This window comes from Macaca thibetana, chromosome 3 (assembly GCF_024542745.1).
Source record: "Macaca thibetana thibetana isolate TM-01 chromosome 3, ASM2454274v1, whole genome shotgun sequence".
NCBI lineage: Eukaryota > Metazoa > Chordata > Mammalia > Primates > Cercopithecidae > Macaca > Macaca thibetana.
In genome coordinates, this window is record NC_065580.1 from 92,351,763 (window position 1) to 92,374,787 (window position 23,025).

General features: G+C 38.1%; 1 protein-coding gene across 1 annotated transcript in view; it reads left to right on the forward strand.

Annotated features, from left to right (window-relative positions):
• The window catches only part of DNAH11 (dynein axonemal heavy chain 11), a 372,580-nt gene that overhangs the window by 278,656 nt on the left and 70,899 nt on the right, over positions 1-23,025 (forward strand). Inside the window, exons 65-66 of the mRNA XM_050784822.1 lie at positions 2,055-2,290; positions 3,808-3,930. Of these exons, the coding sequence (XP_050640779.1) occupies positions 2,055-2,290; positions 3,808-3,930 (359 nt within the window). The remainder of the gene's footprint in view (positions 1-2,054; positions 2,291-3,807; positions 3,931-23,025) is intronic.

Sequence of the window (23,025 nt, forward strand, 5' to 3'; positions counted from 1 at the left end):
TAGCACAATGATAAGTATTTGTGCATCTAAATCTATCCAAACATAGAAAAGATACAGAAAAAATATAGCATAAAAGACTAAAATTGGTACACCTGTATAGAGCACCTATCGTAAACGGAGCATGCAGAACTGGAAATTGCTCTGGCTTAGTCAGTGAGTGAATGTGAAGGCCAAGGACATTACTGTATACTACTGTAGACTTTGTAAACACTGTACCCTTAGTCTACACAAAATTTGTTTTTAAAATAATGTAATTGTACTACAACATCATGATGGCTAGTGTCACTAGGTGATAGGAATTTTTTGGCTCCTTTATAATCTTATGAAACCACTTTTGTATATGCAGTCCATCGTTGACCAAAATATCATATGGTGCACGCCTGTGTATGAAATGAGGCTTATTTTCCTCAGCCTACACTTCGGTTAATACTAATTGTGAAAATGATGCCTGTATTATAACTAGCAAAAAATATTTTGATGAAAAAAATTCTGTAGGTAGCTATGCTCCTAGCTATTTGGACACAATACTATTAAAACATCCTAAAAATTTGAGTCTCAAAGTAGTCATTGTAGTTATGATATTCTTTAACGTAGGTGTCTTCATTTAGATCAAGATGGGTTTTATTTCTTCATTTATATTGAAATGGGTTTTATTTCCCCTACTGACCAGGAAAAAAGGGGGAGATTGATATTCTCTTTGATCCCTGGCTCTCTACTCTGCACAGAGTAGGTACTCACACCATTGATTTTGGATATGAAATCTGCAGGTGCCCCTTCTGTTAGTCCTTAGAGCTTCAGAAATCAAAGTTACTCACAGCCCCCAATTGTTTCAGCTGTTTGTATTAAGTAGAAGGTAACAAAGCACATATCTCTTGCCAATAGAAAAGTGCTTGTTCTAAAAGATCAAATTGCCTATGTCTCTAAGGGAACTACGTATCAAGTCAGATACCAAGACTTGTTCAATATCACTAGGAGATAGGGTTTGATTCATTTTTAAGATAACATTGTAGTCAGAGGCAGTAAGAACATTGTGCTACTTTTCCTATATTCATATCAAATTGCATCCCAGCCTTAATGTGGGAATCCTTTCAGCATTTTGTTTTGAAGCTCTGTGACAAACCAATGAACCAAACTGTTACTGCTGATATAGACTCCCCTACCTACTACAGGTAGGGTTCTTACTACAGTCTCTTATGGAGGCATGCTTCCATGTTAACCACCCCACCAAGCTGGGGGGCTAGCTCGGTATTCATCCTGCACATTTTGGTGTCTCTGGACAGTGTTTCATGTATGTAGAAAATGCTCAATAAATGTTTGGTGATTGATGACTGGAGGAGTGAACAAATACATTCTTTAATACGATTTTTGCTACAACATTATTTGTTGTCAATTTTTATAAAGAATTATGTTTATTCTTTAAAATGGATCACTCTGTCCACCCTGCTTGCCCCTTCCTCCTTGCTTGCCCCTCCCCAACCCCTTAGTTTCCAATGCAATCAAGGCAAGGATAATTTCCTCTTAGCCTAGAAGTGACATCCTTTGCACAACTGAGGAGTTGATGGAGTTCCAGTGAACTGAGTACTTTTCATTAACCCATCCCAGAAAGAGAGGTCATCTCTTTGTAGCATTGGTCTGTAGAAAAAAAAATGAAGTGCCTGAACAAGATACTGAATTTTAGCATTGCTTATATGGGGGTGGGGGTGTGGATTGCTCCATGGGCAAATACATTTCTGGTGTCCTGCCATTCTTCCTGGTGTGTCAATTCTCTCTTACCTAAGTATGGGGCAAAGTCTCTCTCAGTTGAAGCCCAGTAGATGCAATTGATAAAACCAATGTTGAATCCCACAGTTGACAGAATTCTGAGATATAAAATACTGGGTTTATCAAGTCAAATCGCATCTAATGATGAGTTGTGTTTGGCTTCTGAGAATCCACAGAAAATTATCATGTGTTTACCTAGAGTTACTTTCTCATGGCTTTGTTCTCTTCTTTTCTTGTCTGTCTTCTCTCTCTGCCACGTGGCCAATTTGTTGCATTCAACTCTGATTTGAAAGGTTGCCATTCCACTAACTGAAGGCCTGGACTTGATTTCCATGTTGACGGATGATGCTACAGTTGCCACCTGGAATAACGAAGGGCTGCCCAGTGACAGAATGTCCACCGAAAATGCTGCTATCCTAACACACTGTGAGCGCTGGCCTCTGCTGATAGATCCCCAGCAACAGGGAATTAAGTGGATCAAGAATAAGTATGGAACAGACCTGAAAGTCACACATTTGGGCCAGAAAGGGTATGTGAAGTTTGAAGAGATTGGCTTTCTGTTACCTGCTGTGAAGTGAGTCTGATTTGTATAAAGTCGTGATGTTTCTTAGACCTCTCCACCACGCTGATGTATTACAACTTGGTGCTATTTGTTTATCTGCCTGCTCGTGTTTCATATAAAGTATCTCTGTTGAAAAGGCATTCTTGTTGGATGGCATCCAATTATCTGAAGAAGAGATAAAATTGAAGGTTAGAACAAACATTGTGTCTGTGGGGAAAAATATGTGAATTTTCTAAAGCCAACATGGATGTATATTACATTCCTTCTCTGGAGTGTTTGGATAGTAACACAAGAATTGTCAATGGTGCCTCCAGGCTTAATGATGTTTACGGTCATATTTCTAAATCTATACTCTGCCTGTAGAAGGATCTTAACATGGCTACAAGTCCCAACATTGGATGCCTGAAGTTAATTTATTATCTTAGTCAAGATTTACATGTCACTTTGAGAACTGAATCTACTCCAAGAATTTCTGTTACTAAGTCATCATGATAATACTGTCTGATAGATAGAAAGCTGTCTTTTATGCAGTTGCTATTCAGTTAATGTTGAATAACTTTAGAACTATGGATATTTCACTTGACCCTTCCATCCTCTTTTTATACATAGAGTGAAATAATAAATTTCTGTAGTTATACAAGGAAATGTAGTTCTTAGGCCGGGTGCAGTAGCTCATGCCGATAATCCCAGCACTTTAGGAGGCTGAGACAGGAGGATTGCTTAAAGCCAGGAGTTTGAGACCAGCCTGAGCAACATAGTGAGACCCCCATCTCTACCAAAACAACAACAAAAAAAGTAGGCAGGTATGGTGGTGCCTACCTGTAGTCACAGCTACTTGAGAGGCTGAGGCAGGAGGATCACTTGAGCCCAGGAAATGGAGGCTACATTGAACCATAAACATACCACTGCACTCCAGGCTGAACAACAGAGTGAGACCGCCATCTCTGTTTTTTTGTTTTTCGTTTTTTTTTTTAATGTAGTTTTTGCTTATCTGAATACTTGCAGAAAATTATTTTTGGTAGGGAGATATTTGTTGGAGAGTAAGATCAAAGTAAAATGATATCTCACCATTGTAAGTGACTAAACTTAAAGATTTAAAAAATAAAAGTTTGATCAAGTTATAAAGCATTTAACACATGAAATTTTACTTTAGAAAGACCCATCAAATAAATTTACATGTATGATATTTTGGTAACTTACACTTATTTCAACTATGGTTGCTATTATAAGCAACTAATCTATATATAGATTTATTAGTTCAAACTATTAAATTTCACTTGGAAAATACAACTAAAATGTATCTTAAAATTTCATATTTAATTTCTGTGTAATCTAGTTAAAGGAAACTACTACTTTATAAAATAGTTTTCTCTAAGTTTGTCCCATTTAGAATATCTACATTAAATATAACTTGATCATATAAAAATTTTGAACATTTTGTGCCAATTTACATTTTATTATCTCAAATCCCACTGATTTTTAAGGTTTGTGAATGCCATTGAAACTGCTTTGGCCTTTGGTGATGTCATCTTAATTGAAAATCTCGAGGAAACAATAGATCCAGTCCTGGATCCACTACTTGGCAGGAATACAATTAAAAAAGGAAAGTAAGTATTCTTGAATTTTTAACATATATATCGTGCTAAATGATTTTCAGCAGCAGCATCTATTTCTTAGCTTCATAATCAAGGAGTCTATTGAAATCTTAGTGATATTTCTGAGTTTCCAATTCATGCACCTGCACTCCAAGACCAAAGCAACTGCAACATAATTCAGACTTTCAGACTATTTATTTGGTGGATTTAGATTTGTTTTATCCAATTCCTGATCTATAGGCCAAAAAAATGCATTGTTATAAATCTGAGAATAGTTGCCTCTTTTAAAATTTATACCAACGTTTCTCTAACTTCAGTAATTTGCAGAACACCTTGAATATGGCTGCCAATCTACATATCACTTGTGCCCTGTTTACTTAATATTTTTCTTTAACTAGGTTTTAAATCCATTCACTGTTTTTTAAAATCAGCATGGGTTTAATGTGCTAGCTCTGTTTTTCCTAATTTAAAATGTAACCATTCAGAAAAGAAGAGTTCATTAGTGGATCCCTGAAATCATCCCTTATGCCAGCAATATTGGATTATCAACAACAGAGAAACACTTCCCCCTATCCCTCCAGGAGCTATATGTGACTTTCTAAGAGGTGGCCATTCCCCCAAGAAATTGTACTTTCCAGAACATTCTCTCAGGGGCCTTGAAGCCATTTCTGAGGAGTCATCATGTCACTTTCCTATGAATGTGTGAAAGGTCAGGTGCAGCAATTGTGTCTTCAATCAAGTCTGGGTGGGCATAGGGGAAACTGGCACTCCAGAGACTCCTTATGCCTCTTCACACAAGCAACCAACATTCATTAGACTTAATTCACTGAATTTCCTTCCCTCTCTTCTTTTTTTCTTCAAAGAGATATAATTTCAGAACTTCCCCCACCCTGTTCTTCCTTACCACCCACGCTCTGCCTCTAGGCCCCCTTTTTCATCACTAGCTTATTCTTGTCAATTTTAAGTGGAAATAGGCCTACATCAGGATGACTAACTTCTTGGTCTCTAACTGATTAGTATGGTATTTATCATACAACTCACCAAGTAAATCCATTTAGAGTGACTGACAACTTATAATTGTTTAATAAACCAAAATTTACCCAGGCACACATTTAGAACAATCTAACAAGCCACTTGACAAACTGCAACTCTTAACATAAATATAATTGTAGCTGTGTCTGATGTGTTAAAAATATAGTGTAAAATGTTGAATGTCACTGAAGTGAAATCCTTGTTATTAAGGTTCTGACTCTATTATGAAGACCTAAAATTTTTATCAGTGAAATGCATGTTCTCTGATATTCAACTTCAACTTCAATAGCACAATTTAGGTGTAAGCAATTTGATGACTCTTATTACATATATAGTTGGACAATCTGAAATTTCCAAAGACTGATAAATTTGAGTCATGATTCTCAGTGTGGATGTAGTTAACTATTAGTGAGGATTCTAGAGATCTTCAATTTTAGAAACAAATTTTACATAGAGCTGCAAGTCTTTATCACAAATATCAGGCCAGAACAATTTAATTCAAATTAATAATATTTACTGAATATGTACTCTCTGTTAAGCCTTGTAAAATTGATCATATTGTAGCAGGACGAGCCACAGACAAAACTCCTCAGACACCGAGTTAAAGAAGGAAGGGGTTTATTCTGCCGGGGGCATCGGCAAGACTCCTGTCTCAAGAGCCGAGCTCCCCGAGTGAGCAATTCCTGTCCCTTTTAAGGGCTCACAACTCTAAGGGGGTACGCATGAGAGGGTCGTGATTGATTGAGCAAGCAGAGGGTATGTGACTGGGGGCCGCATGCACTGATAATTAGATTGGAGCGAAACAGGATAGGGATTTTCACAGTGCTTTTCTGTACAATGTCTGTAATCTATAGATAACATAACCAATTAGGTCAGGGGTCGATCTTTAACTACCCGGCCCGGGGTGTGGCGCCAGGCTGCCTGCTTGTGGATTTCATTTCTGCCTTTTAGTTTTTACTTTTTCTTTCTCTGGAGGCAGAAATTGGGCACAAGACAATATGAGGGGTAGTCTCCTCCCTTATTCCCCCTCTTTGAGACTCTCAATCAATAGTGGGAGTTCTCACTTTTATCTTTACTACTTATGTCTTCTTGCAAGACAGATCAATAGTGATTCATATAGTACACTTGTGCTGAAGCATTTTGGTGAACTAAGGTAGCGATGAAGCTTCTTATCATTTGAAGAAGTACAGGTAGCAAACAAGGGAGCAGTAAGCAGGTTCCTATTACTATTATAACTTTTATTGTAAGAGTTTTAAATCCTCCTAGCGCTGGGAACCATTTTTTAAACATGACCCTAGGATCAAATCCATGCCACACTTGCAAGGGCACATGTGCCAGTTTTGTCATATCTTTATGTCTTCAACTACTTACCCTTGATTATCTATGTGTAGGCAGCAATTAGTAAGGTTAAATTTCCTATAGACCTCTCCTTCAGCTGCTAGCAAGTAGTCAAGAGCTGATCTATTTTGATAGCATTTCTCATCTGAGTTTCTTGCCGGGCCAGAATAGTCAAGGCTCTGCCGGTTTTATTAGTGATTATTTTTAAGACAGCTTGTAACCATATGATTCAGTTGATCATGTAAATGGGGGTCTGGTATCCCCATGAGCCATCTTGTGCCCAAGTAGCAGGCCTATAATATTGTATGATTCTCTCAGGGCCATTTATTATTTTTTTTCAATTTCCTATAGCTATGCTTCTCTTTTCACGGGAAGCATAGACAGGGAAGCCCAGGAGTTTGCCTGCTTTTACGGGCAGTGGGAAGAAAGATGGTTTAATAGTGCCAGTAACACAACTACCTGCCTACTGGTCAGGTAATGTGGCGTAAGCTCTATGCCCATATAACCAGTATAATCCAGTGGGGGCTGTCCAGTCCCGGTGGGACTCTGGATGGGTCCACACAGTTTGCAACTTTGGGAATTTACAAAATGGATTTCTCTCTTTGTGATTTGAACCCCACCAAGTGACTGTTTTTGTGGTACATTATACAGTTTCTGTCTCAGACAACTAAGTCGTCCTACGGGGTGAGTGAATTCTTTTCCTTCTGTAGCTATGCAATATTGTCTAATAATTGAGGCTTTTAGGACCCAGAAATCATTCTTTTGAGTCAGGAATTCATCAGGAACTGGATCTGTAGGTACTAATTCTCGGGCTTCTTATGGCCATTGATCTCCTATTACAGTTCCTCCACATACATAACATGAAGTGCCGTTGAGAGACTAGGCTACATGCTCAGCTAATTGCAAAAACAAATTTCTTGTTTTTCCTGGAATTTCTGTTACTGGCACATTTAGTTCATCATAGAAAGTTTGAAACACTGGCTCAGGAGAGCGTTTGTAAACTTCACCTTGAACCAATATATTTACTGGAGTATCCAGTCCAGCCCCGTCAATTCCTAAGGTCACACACTCCTCTTTTTTCCAGCGAGGATCAAGGGGATTGCTTATTACTAGCTCTAAGGGGTTACATTGTCCTTTAGTACAGGAAGGGCCATTTTTTCCTTTTTGAAGGTAGACTTGATCTTTTTCTTTTTTTTTTTTTTTTTGGTCCAATTGACCTAAATGACACAAGATCAGTATTTACATTTATTTCCACACAGTCCTAATTTATGACAGATGTACTTATTTTCTGCCATATAGCCTCTTTTCTAATTAAGAGAACCACACCTTATTCCTAACTTATTACTATTAATGACAGCACAGGCATCAAATTTTAAGGTGACTTGTTTGGGCACCCCTTTTTCTTCTGTTTTGGCTAACACTTTATTCGTATCGTTTATGAGCCCCCACCAGTCCTCAGTCCTTAATCTTATTTTAAAAACTGTGGTCATCGGAGGCTCAGATGGGTCACAACACACATCAGGTTGGTCATTTCCTGGGCTACATACCTCGTATAGAATAACATTATACAAACAAAGTCTTTTTAGAGTTCCAGTACACTTATAATAACCATAAAATAATAGGACCGTAAGGCCTTTTTCCTACCTCAGTGACTTGATGTATACACTGGGAACAGTCCTCAATCTGAGGAAGGTCTGTTGAAGTCCTTACTGTAAAAGTCTAAATTTTAAGGAAAATGAGTCCCATGATGAGTTTCCTCATGCTTCGGCCGTGTGGACCAGTCAGCTTCCAGGTGTGACCGGAGCAGGGCTTGTCATCTTCTTCAGAGTCAGTTTGCAGGGGTTGGCGAAGCTGCTCCTGTCCACATGCCACTCGCAGTCTATTGATGTTTAAGGATGGTCTCGGAGATTGGGCCTGCTAGAATAAACTGAGTCCAAGACCTCTACACAGTTATGTTCAACTGAGCTCTCTGATACCGGGAGCAAGGTGGTGGGGTTCGGGGTGTTGCAAACTTCAATGGTTATATGGGGATTTTCATGGAGCAAGCTTTGGTAGTTGGTTACTCTAGCATTTGTTAACCAATGATGTCTTTTGGTAGTTATTAAAGTTACCACAGCATGGGGGGCCTTTATATTCAGGTTTTGCCTAAGGGTTAGTTTATCTGCTTTTTGTGCTAACAGGGCCATTGTTGCTAGGGCCCTTAGACCTGGGAGCCAGCCTTTGGAAACCCTGTCTTTGTTTTGAGAGACAGGCCACTGGCCTTGGCTAGGGCCCCACAGTCTGGGTTAAAACTCCAACTGCCATTTTTTGTCTTTCTGACACATAGAGTGTAAAGAGTTTTGTCAGGTCAGGTAGCCTCAGGACTGGGGCCAACACGAGTTTTTCTTTTAACTCATGAAAAGCTCATTGCTGTTGGTTGTAATAGATATAGTTTATCTAATCTACATTTTTATTAACTGTCACCTACTAAAATATTGACTCAAATCCTGCAGCTATTTGATTTCAAGCTTTAAATTGATCTGGTACTCCTTGTGGGACTCCAGTTGCACCTAAATAGCCAGCCATGAGAGTTGAAAGACCCATGAGGGGCTTCTCTCGCTTTACAATGTCTTATTTTTTTTCCTTCTGGTTGATGAAATGCCAGGATGAAAGGGATAGCCAATTAGACTAAAGTACAAGTGCCACTCCAGTTATTCAGCAGAGTGCCCTGTAAAGGTCCACCACAATACCACCACACGTCTGCTCAGGGATGAACAAGGGCTGACTGATTGATAAGCTCTTGAAAATACTTAAACTCACTGCATCCTTTCAGGTCTCCAAAGAAGGCTAAGTTTCCTCCCTGTTGTGAGAGACACGAAGTGAACTTAGTGTTGGGAGATAGAGGCTGGATGCCTCTCGGGGGCTGACCCGCAGGGTGCTGGACTTTGGGATATAGCAGAGAGAGCTTGGCACAACTTATTACTCCAAGCTGTAGAATCCTGGAAAAGAGCTACCATGCAGCCTACACCTGATCCACTAGAGGACCACGTTAGTGGAAAGGGGACAATCTGGGCCTCTGGCCTGCCATGTGCACAAACATAACAATTGCTTTTGTTTAATGTGCAGATGGAATATTTGATCCATTTTAACCAGGCATTTGCATCTTGGTATCTTGTCTTAATTGCCAAAGTTTGTTTCAAGTCTTTAACTTCTTTGATCCTCTAGTAAAATGAATGTATGGTTTTAGGAAATTACAAATACTGGTTGGGGCAGTCCATCCTTGCTCTTTAGTGGTCCACAGAACGTTGGACCAACTATGGCATGAAAGCTCTACATCAGGGGGCAAGACTCCTGGTTGGCACTGGGGTCTTGATCGAAATCTCACTGGATTAAATAGTCCTAGTGTACTAATGTCCAGTGTGAGGAGAATCAGGAGGGACAGAGGTACTTTTCTGAAGTAGAAAGCTGTCTTTGACTTGGCAATCTCCACAAGGTATAACAAGGCAAGCATTAAATGCAATAGTTTGAGGCGAAATTGACTTGGTTATGTTAATAACTAGATGGTCAGCAATAGAACGAGGAAAGAAGAAACAGTAATAGAATAGATGAAAAGAGTTAAATTTTTCTTATCTTTAGTTTGGTAGGGTTTTCCCCTGGGACTGTGGCCCAGAACTCTGGAGGGGGTGGCGCTTTCTTGATTCAGGTGTTATAAGCCCATCTTTTTTTTTTTTTTTTTTTTTTTTTTTTTTTTTTTTTTTTTTTTTTTGCTGTATGAACAGCAGTCTTGGTGGTTAGCAGCACAAGGTAGGGTCCTTCCCAGGCTGGCTCGAGTTTTTTTTCTTTTCACCCTTTGATGAGAACGTGATCTTCAGGCAGGTGCTGGTTTACCGGAAATTTTAGGGGTGGTACATGTGCTAAATGACTTTTAGTTTCTGAGAGAAAGGAAAGTGGAAGATAAACCAAGTATATAATTTTTAAGAAATTGACCTTTTGTTTTAAATGTGGGGACCTTGGCAGTGGACTTTATAGTCCTTAGTGCATTTTTACTGAGAAATTTCCTTTAGCACCTATTTTTATTAGTTTTTAAACCAAAGAAAGCCAAATACCATTTTACATTTAACAGTGCTTCTCGTATGATTTTTATACCAGATAAGCTAAATTCTATCTTTATATTAGTGTGTTATTAATGTTAAACCTAATTTTAATAAAACCTTATAGGCATATTTATCTAATTTTTAATGTTTGACTGTAAGGTAAGACTTTATAGACTCTTTTTAACCTTTTATAATTTTTGCTAAAGAACAGGTTGGTGCTTTAAGAAAAACCTGTTATACTTTTACTTTAATGTCCAGTTTACAGAAAAACTGGATGATACTTCTTTAACTTTAGCTAATATGTTTACACACAGAATTTTCTTTACAATTAGCATTTTAAAACTTGCTTAAACCTTCAAAACAATAATTTTTTTAACTTTTTAATGTAGGTAAAAATGTACATTCTTACGCCTCCTTATAATCCTTTTACCAAAGGTATATATACCTTTTACCAAAGGTATATTTTACTTTTCTTATACACCTTGCATGTAAACTATTTTTTTGGGTTTTTTTTTTTTTTTTTTCAGTATTTTTACGTGCAGGAGGCCTACCTTTGAATTATACATTTCTTGCATAAAATCTTTTTTATAACATTTTTCTCTTGCATGACTTTTGCAATTCTTTGACATGCCTCAACTTTCTGACTTATTACAAATTTTTTTTTTCTTTAAACAAGCAGTTAATTTATTTCGGGACAAGAATTTACCATATAATACTCTGTTTATATAAATTCCGCCCCCCGCCCCACCTTTTTTTTTTTTCCTTTTTTTTTTCTTTAGGATACTTCTGAACTGGTGAGGTGTGCTCACAATGAGGTTTCCTCTAAACGTTATTTTTTTTTACTTTTTTTTTTTTTAGTTGTTAGCAAAGCAGTTGCCGCTACAGATTGAATGCATTTGGGCCATCCGATTAGTTACTGGGTTAAGGATTTTTGATAGGTTAAGGATCAGTGCTTTTGGGATATGCCCTTGTTTACACTGACAATAAAGTGGTATTGGAGTATTATAGGGTTGGAGAATACCTTCAATTATCAATTGTAGGTTTTAAATTTACCTTGGCTTTTAAAGGAATAGGGTACACTTTTTTTTTTCTTAACTACTCGTATATCTCTCTCTCTCTCGTTTTGACTTTGTCTCTCTTTGACTTTCCTTTTGCCTCTGTCTCTTCCTCTTTCTATCTCTGCCTGTTTCTTTCTTTCTCTCTCTCTCTCTGACTCCCTCTTTGTCTTTTCCTCTCTGTCTCTTCCTCTTTCTCTTTCTCTTTGCCTCTTTTCCTGTCTCTCTTTGCCGCTTTTCCTCTCTCTCTTTGCCTCTTTTCCTCTCTGTCTCTTTCCTTTCTCTCTCTCTGCTGGTCTTTCCTTGCCTCTGCCAGCTGCTTATGCTGCTCTTCTCTCATTCACTGTGTGTTGGGGGTGGGGGATCTAAAACCCACTGTAACCAAGTGTCTATGTGCAGGAACTGGTCTGGGTTCCCTGGCTTACAGGTTACCTTGTGCCATACCTTTGAAACAAGGGACCTGTCCAGGCTTCCTTCTAATGGCCAACCTACCTCTAATGCTGGCTAGTCTATCTTACACAAAGTTTTAAGTTTTCCTGGTGTCATAGTACTCCATCAGTAAAAAGTACTGATTTACTCAATCAGTAAAAAGACAAGTGGCACTTGCTGAGACCAATGTCCCTTAAATTCTTTTTTGAAATTTTTCAACATAGTTCCTAGTAGGGTGGGCTTATTTGTGTCTGACCTATGCTTCTATGAGACAAAACACCACGCTCACACCACACGCACACCACAAAACAAAGAACAGGTAAAAAGGGCACGCACACACTTTTGCAGTTTGCACCAAACCAAAATCAAAAACAAAATCAGAGTATCCAGAAATCCAAGCCAGGTCAAAACCAAAACCAAAGTATCAAGCAATCCAAGTCAAGTCAAAAACAAAAACCAAAGTGCTGGTACAGGCACACCATGGGTGATCAGGCCATGCTTCTGCTCAAATGGAGTGGGCAAGTTTCCAAGACCAATCCTGCCAAACAATTCAAACCAAGTCAAAACCAAAACCAAAGTGCCAATAAAGGCACGCCGTGGGTGATCAGGCCACGCTTCCACTCAAATGGAGTGGGCAAGTTTCCAAGACCGGTCCTGCCAAGCAATTCAAACCAAGTCAAAACTAAAACCAAAACCAAAGTGCCAATAAAGGCACACCATGGGTGCTCAGGCCACACTTCCACACAAACGGAGTGGGCAAGTTTCAAAGACTAGTCTTACCAAGTTTTAGATGTCCAGACTCCAAGTGCCCGTTCCTTCCCAGCGTTCAGCCACTGCGTTGATCCTCCACGGGGGCCTGCCACACACTGCTTTGGCGAGGCATCCCACTGAGGCAAATGCTTACCCAGAAGTGCTCTCAGGATCGGGGTCGCTCGGGCTGGTCAGAGTTCCCTGCAGGGGTGTTCCACAGGGCAGGCTTTAGCCGCCTAAGGAGCTGCCTCGACCATCTGCCAGTCACCTCGCTTCCAAGTCAGGGAACCAAGAAATGTAGCTGGACGAGCTGCAGACAAAACTCCTCAGACACCGAGTTGAAGAAGGAAGAGGTGAAACCCCATCTCTACTAAAAAAACAAAAAACTAGCCAGGCGAGGTGGCGGGCGCCTATAGTCCCAACTACTCTGGAGGCTGAGGCAGGAGAATGGCGTGAACCCGGGAGGCGGAGCTTGCAGTGAGCCGAGATTGGGCCACTGCACTCCAGCTGGGCGACAGAGCGAGACTGTCTCAAAAAAAAAAAAAAGGAAGGGGTTTATTTGGCCGGGGGCATCGACAAGACTCCTGTCTCAAGAGCTGAGCTTCCCAAGTGAGCAATTCCTGTCCCTTTTAAGGACTCACAATTCTAAGAGGGGTGCGTGTGAGAGGGTTGTGATCAATTGAGCAAGCAGAGTGTACGTGACTGGGGGCTGCATGCACCGGTAATTAGCTCAGAACAAAACAGGATAGGGATTTTCACAGTGCTTTTCTTTTTTTTTTTTTTTTTGAGACGGAGTCTCGCTCTGTCGCCCAGGCTGGAGTGCAGTGGCCGGATCTCAGCTCACTGCAAGCTCCGCCTCCCGGGTTCAGGCCATTCTCCTGCCTCAGCCTCCCGAGTAGCTGGGACTACAGGCGCCCACCACCTCGCCCGGCTAGTTTTTTGTATTTTTTAGTAGAGACGGGGTTTCACCGTGTTAGCCAGGATGGTCTCAATCTCCTGACCTCGTCCGTGATCCGCCCGTCTCGGCCTCCCAAAGTGCTGGGATTACAGGCTTGAGCTTCACAGTGCTTTTCTATGCAAAGTCTGTAATGTATAGATAACATAACCAATTAGGTCAGGGGTGGATCTTTACCAGGCCCAGGGTGTAGCACCGGGCTGTCTGCTTGTGGTTTTCATTTCTGCCTTTTAGTTCTTACTTTTTCTTTCTTTGGAAGCAGAAATTGGGCATAAGGCAATATGAGGGGTAGTCTCTTCCCTTAATATCATTCTAGCATTTCTTTTAAGGCCAAGAAGATTAAAGATAATCTGTAAGAATGTAACAAGTGGTATTGATTGCATACAGTTGTTACCTGAATCCTGGCTCTTAAACCCTTATGTGTGGGAAAAACCACTTGTTTGTGGGTAAATCTCAACTCTTTATCCTCAGCTTTTCCTCCTTCCCTCTTCCATGCAGATGTTTTTAGAGTATTTTCACCCAGAGACTATGAGTGCCAGTGGAGTCCTTATATATCCTGTCAGTCATTGAGTAAACCTTCTCTGAGCACTGCTGTATGCCAGGTACTATGCTGGGGGCTGCAGATTTAGTGTGGTAAGATACAGACCCTGCACTTGAGGAAGCTACATTTCCATAAGGAAAGATAGACCTAAAAACAATCAGTGAACGTAAAGCAGAACCGTTGGTGTGGTGATTGATGTATACATGGCAAGGAGTTGTCAGTTCCATAGTGGAGACTTGGAAAGACTTCTTGGAAAAAATTACCTTTGATTACATTTTTATTCAATGCAAGGCTCAAAAGTTAAGTAGGTATTTGTAAGGTAGACAAGTGGGAAAAGAGAATCCTGGACAGAGAGCCCTAATTTCAAATAGTAAAACACACAAAACAATCCAACAGCTTTGGGGAACTGCAAACAGAATCCAAATGGGTGGAGAGTCTGTATTGGGGAGGAAGAGAGAAGGATGTGGACTGGGACAGATGAGACTGGAGAGGAGAGCAGGACCCAGAGCGCAGACTTCCTTGGTTGATCCCTACATTGGCCTTTTGCTATGTGTTGATAATTTCCAACCCCTCCTAAGTACGCTCAAGGGGCCTATTTCTATCAGTTACACTAGTTGGTAATACCAATTGTTTTTAACTAAAGGACCATGCCTTCCTGGAGTCTCCATATTTTCACTCAAGTATCATGATCATAAGTTAGCGGGGAAGCTAGTAAGAACTTTTGAGCACACTGGGAGCGATGTGATCAATGTTTCTGAAAGTATTGACTGAAAGGGTGTGGACCTAGAGCCAGAGTCTAGTTAGTAAATAATTGCAGTAATCCATTTGAGACATGGTATGAGCCTAAACTTAGGCAGTCACAGTAGAAAGAGAGGAGAGGACAAATCAGTGTGGTATCAAGGAGTTAGTACCACTAGTTTATGGTAATTAATTGGATATTATTGGTGGTAAAAAAGGAGGTTTGAGGATGTTTTCTTCTGCCTTCTGTCAGGTAAATGATACTGTGCTTTATGGTGAGGTATATATAGGAATAAGAGTAAGTGTAGGGAAAGAACTAATAATTTCTCTTACTAGATATGCAAAGGTTGAGGTACTTCTTTAACACTCATTTCTAAAACAGAAGTCTAAAAAGCAGTTGGATATGTGCGTATGGAGCTTAATGAAAGGATGTTGGTTGACCATGTAGATTGGGGAATATCTATCTGGAGGAGTTCTGCCATCATGGTGGATGTGATTATCTAGGGAGACTCTATATAGCCAGAAAAATACAGGGGGTACCCTGTCTACCCTTTGCCCTTTTCCCATGAGAAAAATGGGGACCCAGAGATATTAATGTCCTCTTGCATACCTTATAACTATATGAAATTTATGTGAAAACCTAGTTTCTTAAACAGGTTTTTCTCTTTTTTGTGTTTTTTAATTGCTACCTCATAGTTGTACATATTTTGGGGGTACATGAGGTATTTTGATACATGTATACAATGTGTGATGATCAAGTCAGGGTGATTGGGATATCCATCGTGTCAAACACTTTCCTTTGTGTTGAGAACATTACAGTTCTTTTCTTCTAGCTATATCAAACTATACAATAAATTATTAACTGTAAGTTTCCTACTATTCTATTGAATACTAGAATTATTCTTTCTAAGTGTATTTTTGTACCCAGTAACCAACTTTTCCTTATCTTCCCCTTCTCCCACCAACTTCCCTTCCCCCACCAACTTCCCTTCCTGGCCTCTGGTAACCACCATTCTGCTGTTTGCCTCCATGAGACCCGATTTTTTAGCTCCTGCCTATGAGTAAGAAAATGCCATATTTGTCTTTCTGTGCCTAGCTTATTTCATTTAACATAATACCCTCCAGTTCCATCCATGTTGCTGCAAATGACAGCTTCATTCCTTTTTCTGGATGAATAGTATTTCACTGTGTATATGTACCACAATTTCTTTACCCATTTGTGTTCATCTGTTTTGCATTGCTATAAAGGAATACCTGAGACTGGGTAATTTATTATTTTTTTTTAAAGAGGTTGATGTAGCTCATGGTTCTGTAGGCTATACAAGAAGCATAGTGCCTGCATCTGCTTCTGGTGAAGCCTCAGGAGGCTTACAGTCATGGTGGAAGGTAAATGGGGAGCAGACATGTCACACAGCAAGAAAGGGAGCAATAGAGAGTGGGAAGGAGGAGCCAGGCTCTTTTAAACAACGGTATCTCAAGGTAACTCATTCTCACAGGGGAGGACACCAAGCCGTTCATGAGAGGTCTGCCCCCATGACCCAAACATTTCCCACCAGGCCCACCTCCAGCATTCACTGGTAGTCACATTTCAACATGAGATATGGAGAGGACAAATACCCAAACCGTATCACAATTCACCCATTATTGGACACTCAGAAGGGTTTCTTATCTAGGTTATTGTGAATATTGCTGCAGTGAACGTGGGATTGCAGATACGTTTGCGATATACTGATTTCATTTATTTTGGATGTATGCCCAGCAGCCATATTGCTGGATCATGTGGCGTGATCATGAGGAATCTCTCCACTGTTTTCCATAGTGGCTGTACTAATTTACATTCCCACCAACAGTGTACAGGTGTTCCCCTTTCTCACATTTGTTATTTTTTTGTCTTTTTGATAATAACCATTCTAACTGGGATGAGATGGTACCACCTTGTGGTTTTGATTTACATTTCTCTGATGATTAATAATGTTGGGCAATTTCATATACCTATTGGCCATTTGTATGTCTTCTTTTGAGAAAGATCTACTCGGGTCTTTTACCCATTTTTAAATCAGATTATTTGCTTTTATTTTTTATTATTTATTTATTTATTTATTTGCTATCGGGTTGTTTGAGTTCTTTATATATTCTAGTTATTCATCCTTGATCAGAAGGATAGTTTACAAATATTTTCTCCCATTCTGTAGGTTGTCTCTTCACTGCATTGATTGTTTCCTTTGTTGTGCAGAAGTTTTTTAGCTTGATGTAATCCCATTTATATATTGTTGCTTTTGTTGCTGTTCTTTTTGAGGTCTTATCCCCAAAACCTTTTATCTTTTAGCAAGCTTTTGCAAATAAACAGGCACTACTATCTTTTGGTAGGGTGTTGATGAGTGCCATGTTACCAGTCTAACTCTTCCCCCCTCAGTTTTTTCCTAAGCCTCATTTATTTCCCCATCATTGTTTTGGAAACTATGTTTTTCATACCTACAGTTGCCTATAATATAGCCCAGGCCTTTCATTTCTTCATGCCACAGATTATCCCCCCTCCTGTGATATGTTGTTTTACTTAACTGTTCTTTTCAAAGCCTAAATTCACTACATTCAGGATTTAACTGCTATTTAGCCAATAGCAGTTAAGTGTTAACTGGACATTTTAATTTTCCATATTTAATGTCTCCTTTACATAGTATATTTTCCTTGTGTCATTTTGCAGTTTTCTCCCCCTTACAATATGCTTAATTTTTTTCACTCATACATAACTGTAATTGATTATAAGTTCTTTATGGATAAGAATCATATACTGTATGTCTTTAAAAAGATGGTTAACCAAAACAAAAATAGAGCAATACAAACATAAAACTTTTATTTCTCTTACTATGGTGGATTAGGTATTCAAATACTAAAAACAAAACTAAATATGTTAGTTAAAATATTTAAAACACCTTTCAAAATGTATTATGAGTGGACAAAAAAAAAAGTACAACCAAAAAGCAGGAACTCAGAGAGACAAGGAACACCAAAGATGGTTTCCTTCCTGAGGGTGCCTGCAAAAAAAACCTGATGACCTTGGGGTTCTCTTTTGATGATGTACAAAGCTTGGACAAGGCTAGAGCCTATTCAGGATATGCAGTCTGCTAAGAGATTCCTGTATAAAGCTAGAGGACACTCCTTCCGTTTAAGGGTAAATTTGTTAATAAACACACACAAATAATTACTAAATCAAGAAAACTTTCCTTTTCTAGCTTGGCACTGAGAAGAGGCAGAAAAAATGTCCTATCCTAGTTGCATCCTAGAAGAAGTATTTTGGGTTTTTAGTGTGCTTTAATTTTATTTAATACTGATACCTATAAAATACATAAAATATAAAGTTATAAAGCATAATAAATTAGACATGTATCTGCCATTCAAATTATTGACAATATCCTTTAAGCTACCTTTGTGCTCCCCTCCTTGGCAATTCTGCCTCCACTTCCAAAGGTAACCAGTGTTCATATATTGGAATGATATGATCAGTTCCATAAAGCCTAACAGAGAGGACATAGTAAATATTATTTATTTAATATTTTAAATAACATACATTAAATATATTTTTAATTCAGTCAATAAATATGTATTTAGTCAAGTTTCTAGAATGTGACTGGCGTATAAAGATCAAAGATCTTTCCCATTAAAAGATAAGTAAAAGATCTAAATAGACATTTCTCCAAAGAAATACAAATAGCTAATAAGCACATGAAAATATGCTCAACATCGTTAGTCATCAGGGACATGCAAATCAAAGACATAGGAAGGTGAAGATTCTGAATGTTGCTTATTACTTCATTGTTTTATTTAAAATAATGTTTTATCATATGTGTATATATTCTGAAACAACATATTCTTTTAAAGCTTTATAAAAACACCATTATGGTGTATATAGTTTAAAAGGACTTGATTTTTTCCCTCAATCATATGTTTCTAAGATTTAATCTACATTGCTGCTTCTGGCTCTAGTTCTTGCAATTTCATTACTATAATATTCTTTTTGAAACAGAGTCTCACTCTGTTGTCCAGGATGGAGTGCAGTAGCGCGATCTTGGCTCACTGTAACCTCCACCTCCCAGGTTCAAGCGATTCTCCTGCCTCAGCCTCCCAAGTAGCTGGAATTACAGGCGCCTGCCACCAGGCCTGGCTAATTTTTGTAGTTTTAGTAGAGACAGATTTTGCCATGTTGGCCAGGCTGGTCTCGAACTCCTGACCTTAAGTGATCTGCCTACTTCGTCCTCTAAAGTGCTGAGATTACAGGCATGAGCCACCACACTGGGTCTATTACTGTAATATTCAATGATATGACTATTCCTCAATTTATTTAACATTCTTATTGAAGATCATTTTGTTTATTTTTAGATTTTTTGCTATTAATGACACTGCTGTGAATATTACTGAATATTCCTGTATACATCTACAGGCACACACATTCATATATACATCTACAGGTACGCACATTCATGCATACAACTACAGGTACACACAGCAAGATTCTTCAGTGTTTATATTCTGTAGTAAGATAGGTTGTAGAACGTATGCACAATCAACTTTAAAAGATAATGCCGAATTGTTTTCCAAAGTGTTTAGAAATGTACATGCTCACTAGTAGTGTGTAAGAATTGTGGAGTCTTTCAGAGAACTGAGCGGGACTTTTATGCTTCTGCTGTTTTTATAATCCAAACGATTTCCCATATTTAATACTATTAGCCACCTCTTCGACAAACTATTCCTGCCTCCTTTTTTCCCCCACTTTTAGTTTTGAATGAACAAATTGAGGGCACTCTAAACTTTCAAAATAGTTTTGTTACAAATGCTTAAAAAGTGCTTTAATGGAATAATAGACATTGGAGACTCTGAAAGGTGGACCGTGGGAGAGGAGTGAGGGATAAGAAGTAACCTTATGGGCTCAATGTATATTTTTTGGATGATGGTTACATTGAAAGCACAGACTTCACCACCACACAATATATCCAGGTGACAAAGCTGCACTTGTAGCCCCTAAATCTATAAAAAGCATTTTCTTTAAAAGCATTTTGAATAAATTTTGATATTTTTGTTATTGCATTGTTTTTGCCTGATAAGAAGTATCTTTGAAACAAAATAAAGGCTTTCTTATTTCCTCATCTAACTCTTTAAAAGAAAGGAGAGAAACTAAAAAGTATTCATACATATGCAAAGTAGGAAGAGATATGGTAAAATAAAAATTAGATTGGTACAAATAGGAATTATTTTTCTTTTTTCAATGCAACAAAAGTTGGGAGAAAATAGAAAAGAAAATTAATGGGAAAATGTTGCTAAAATTAAAATTAATAATAGAGGTACTGATTTGCAGTGTTATAACAGGAACAGAAAGTTTTTGAAAATTAATCTACATGTTTGTAAATTTTATAATGGATCTTCCTGTTTACTTCCAACAATGAACATTTTACTTGATTTCTCTGTCCTCTTTTTTTTTTTTCCTATGTGACTCTATCTCTATGTAACCTGTGGGTTTACAAACATTTTCCTTGGTATTGTAAAGACAAGAGATAGCATTGAAAAGAGAGAGCAAGGAAAACAGCCTGCAGGGACTGTTGATCTGCCACATTCACCCAGAACATCTTTATCATATCCTCAAACTCAGGTGGGATAACACCATCCTCCTTTGAGAAACTCACATCCCTCAGAAAGTTTTTGGCTATCAATAGTGTTTTTGTTTATTCTAGTTCTATTTGCTTGGGGGAGTTGTGTTTTTTTTTTAAACCAGTATTAGTTTATTCTTCCTAATAATGAATGTCTGAGAAATGTTTGTGATAGATATAGCATAGTCCAAAAGTTGAAGTTCATTAATAATTGGAGTGTTGTGGAGTATGAAGTAATGAATACTAATTACTCCTTTCATGTCTGACAGCTCCCTGTGGACCAATATATCAGCCCAGACTTTAATTTGGTTCGAGTAATGGTTTCATCAATAGCACATTAAATCTGTGTTTGAGAAGATATACAGGTGAACCTGGCCCACACAGTAGATACCACTGTCATAAAATGGCCACAGGCCGACAACAGCTGGGTAATTACAAATAATTAAATCCACCAAGCTCCAGACAATCCTAATTTTAAATAAAATATATTTTATATCAATCGACAGAAAACATACCTGGAAAGATTTATCAACATGTAATTTTTCCAGAGCAAATTTACTGGCTTACATATTGGAGAAGTTGCTGATCTGTGAAGCATCTTCATAAAATTCTCTTTAATCTTTCAAATACCCCTAAATGTTAATGAATTTTTTAAACTATTAAGTATTATAATTTTTTAAAGACTGGAGTAACTTTACTGTAATATGTATTTCAGGTTTTATTGGAGTGTATACACATATTATTAAAAGATATTTTATACTTCATTCTGTATTTACTTTTCATAGTTATTATTTTAATAAGTCTTAAAGTAGCATGCCCTAGAAAGGAACTTAAAATTGGCTAATAGAAATATTAGCTATATGATTTTTTAAATATTTTTACAGAAGTGGTAAGAGGGAGATGATATTTTACAGATATTTATTTTATAATGACTAGATTTCCTGAAAGTTATGCTAACATTAAGAAGAATTGCTTTCAGTCAACAAGTTTCCAGTTTATTAACTATTATTATGTTGCTGTTCTTGGAGTTGATGCCATGTGATTATAGTTGACTATAGATCTATTCAAATGAAAAGTTAGGTTAGATTTAAGACAGGACCATGTTAAACTGAACCCTATGCTGTAGTAGACTGTACTGTCTTGAGCTAGAAGCTTATGAATTTTTTTTAATTTTATTTTATTTTATTTTTTTTGAGACAGAGTCTTGCTCTGTTGCCTAGGCTGGAATGCAGTGGTACAATCCTGGCTCACTGCAACCTCTGCCTCCCAGGTTCAAACAATTCCCCTGCCTCAGCCTCCCAAGTAGCTGGAACTACAGGCCTGTACCAGCATGCCTGGCTAATTTTTGTATTTTTAGTAGAGACGGGGTTTCACTATGTTGGTCAGGCTTATCTAGAACTCCTGACCTCAGGTGATCTGCCTTCCTCAGTCTCCCAAAGTGCTGGGATTACAGGCATGAGCCACCACACCTGGCCTAGCTTATGGATTTTAAATAAACTCTAGAGTTATGTAGTTCTCTCATTATTTCCTTTGCGGGTAAGAATAGATTTATTTTCAAGTTCATTCATGCTCTCCTATAATAGAATTCAGCATTCTAGTCTGTTCTAATTTCCAAATTCAAAATAAAATTTAATTGCCACAAATCTCCAACAGCTTTTCTATTCCTAAATTTAGTAAAGTTTTTTTTTTTTTTTTCCTTAATAGTGTAATCTTTAGCGTTTGCAGATAAAGCATTCTCACATTCAGTCATCTTGGTAATAGTTGTTTGACTTTATCTGAAAATAAATACCAAACAGGACTTCAGATAAAGAATCCTCAGATTCTTTTATTTTCTTTTTAAAAAGCAATCTTCCAATAAAATAACAAACAAGTGCAATTTTCTTTGTTTTTGATGCTACATTATGATGTTTAAATATGGATATGTTGAAGTGTGTGTATATGTGTATCAAAAGAGAAATAATCTATGACTTTTTTTTTAGTTATCTGGGGTTTTTTTTTTTTTTTTTTTTTTTTTTTCCTGTGCAATATTACCTGGAATCCTGAAACACCAATGTTGTTATTGTTTTTTTAAATTCTGGTTGAAGTTTGCTTTTATCTTAGAAGGACGTGTTGGTTATATTAACTGTATGAAGCAGCAAGACAATTAACTCATTTCTATTCAGGGTTTTCTTTCCTTCTTTTCCTTGAACATCTTGCCAGCTGTGCAGCTTTCAACCAAAACCTTTCTTCGGTAAACGGGTTTGACCAACTTGCACAGCCCTTCCCGCTGAGGTTGCTAAGTAACAACTCCCCTCTTGTGGTTTGCTACATTTGCTACACCTGATCTTTTCCGCTGTACTCGTGACTGTAGCTGTTGGAACTCCCAAGTCTAATCTAGAAGCTTTTAATTTTAAACAGCAGGATGTGCAGTAAGGCTTTTAGATGTCCATTGAAAAGTTTATTTCTTCTCCTAAATGTGTTCCCTCCACCCCCACCAACTAGTAGGCTATATTATTTGCTTATCTTAAAAAGCAGCTACTATCTCTTTACCTTGACAAAATGGCTCTGTTGAAGCCTCCAA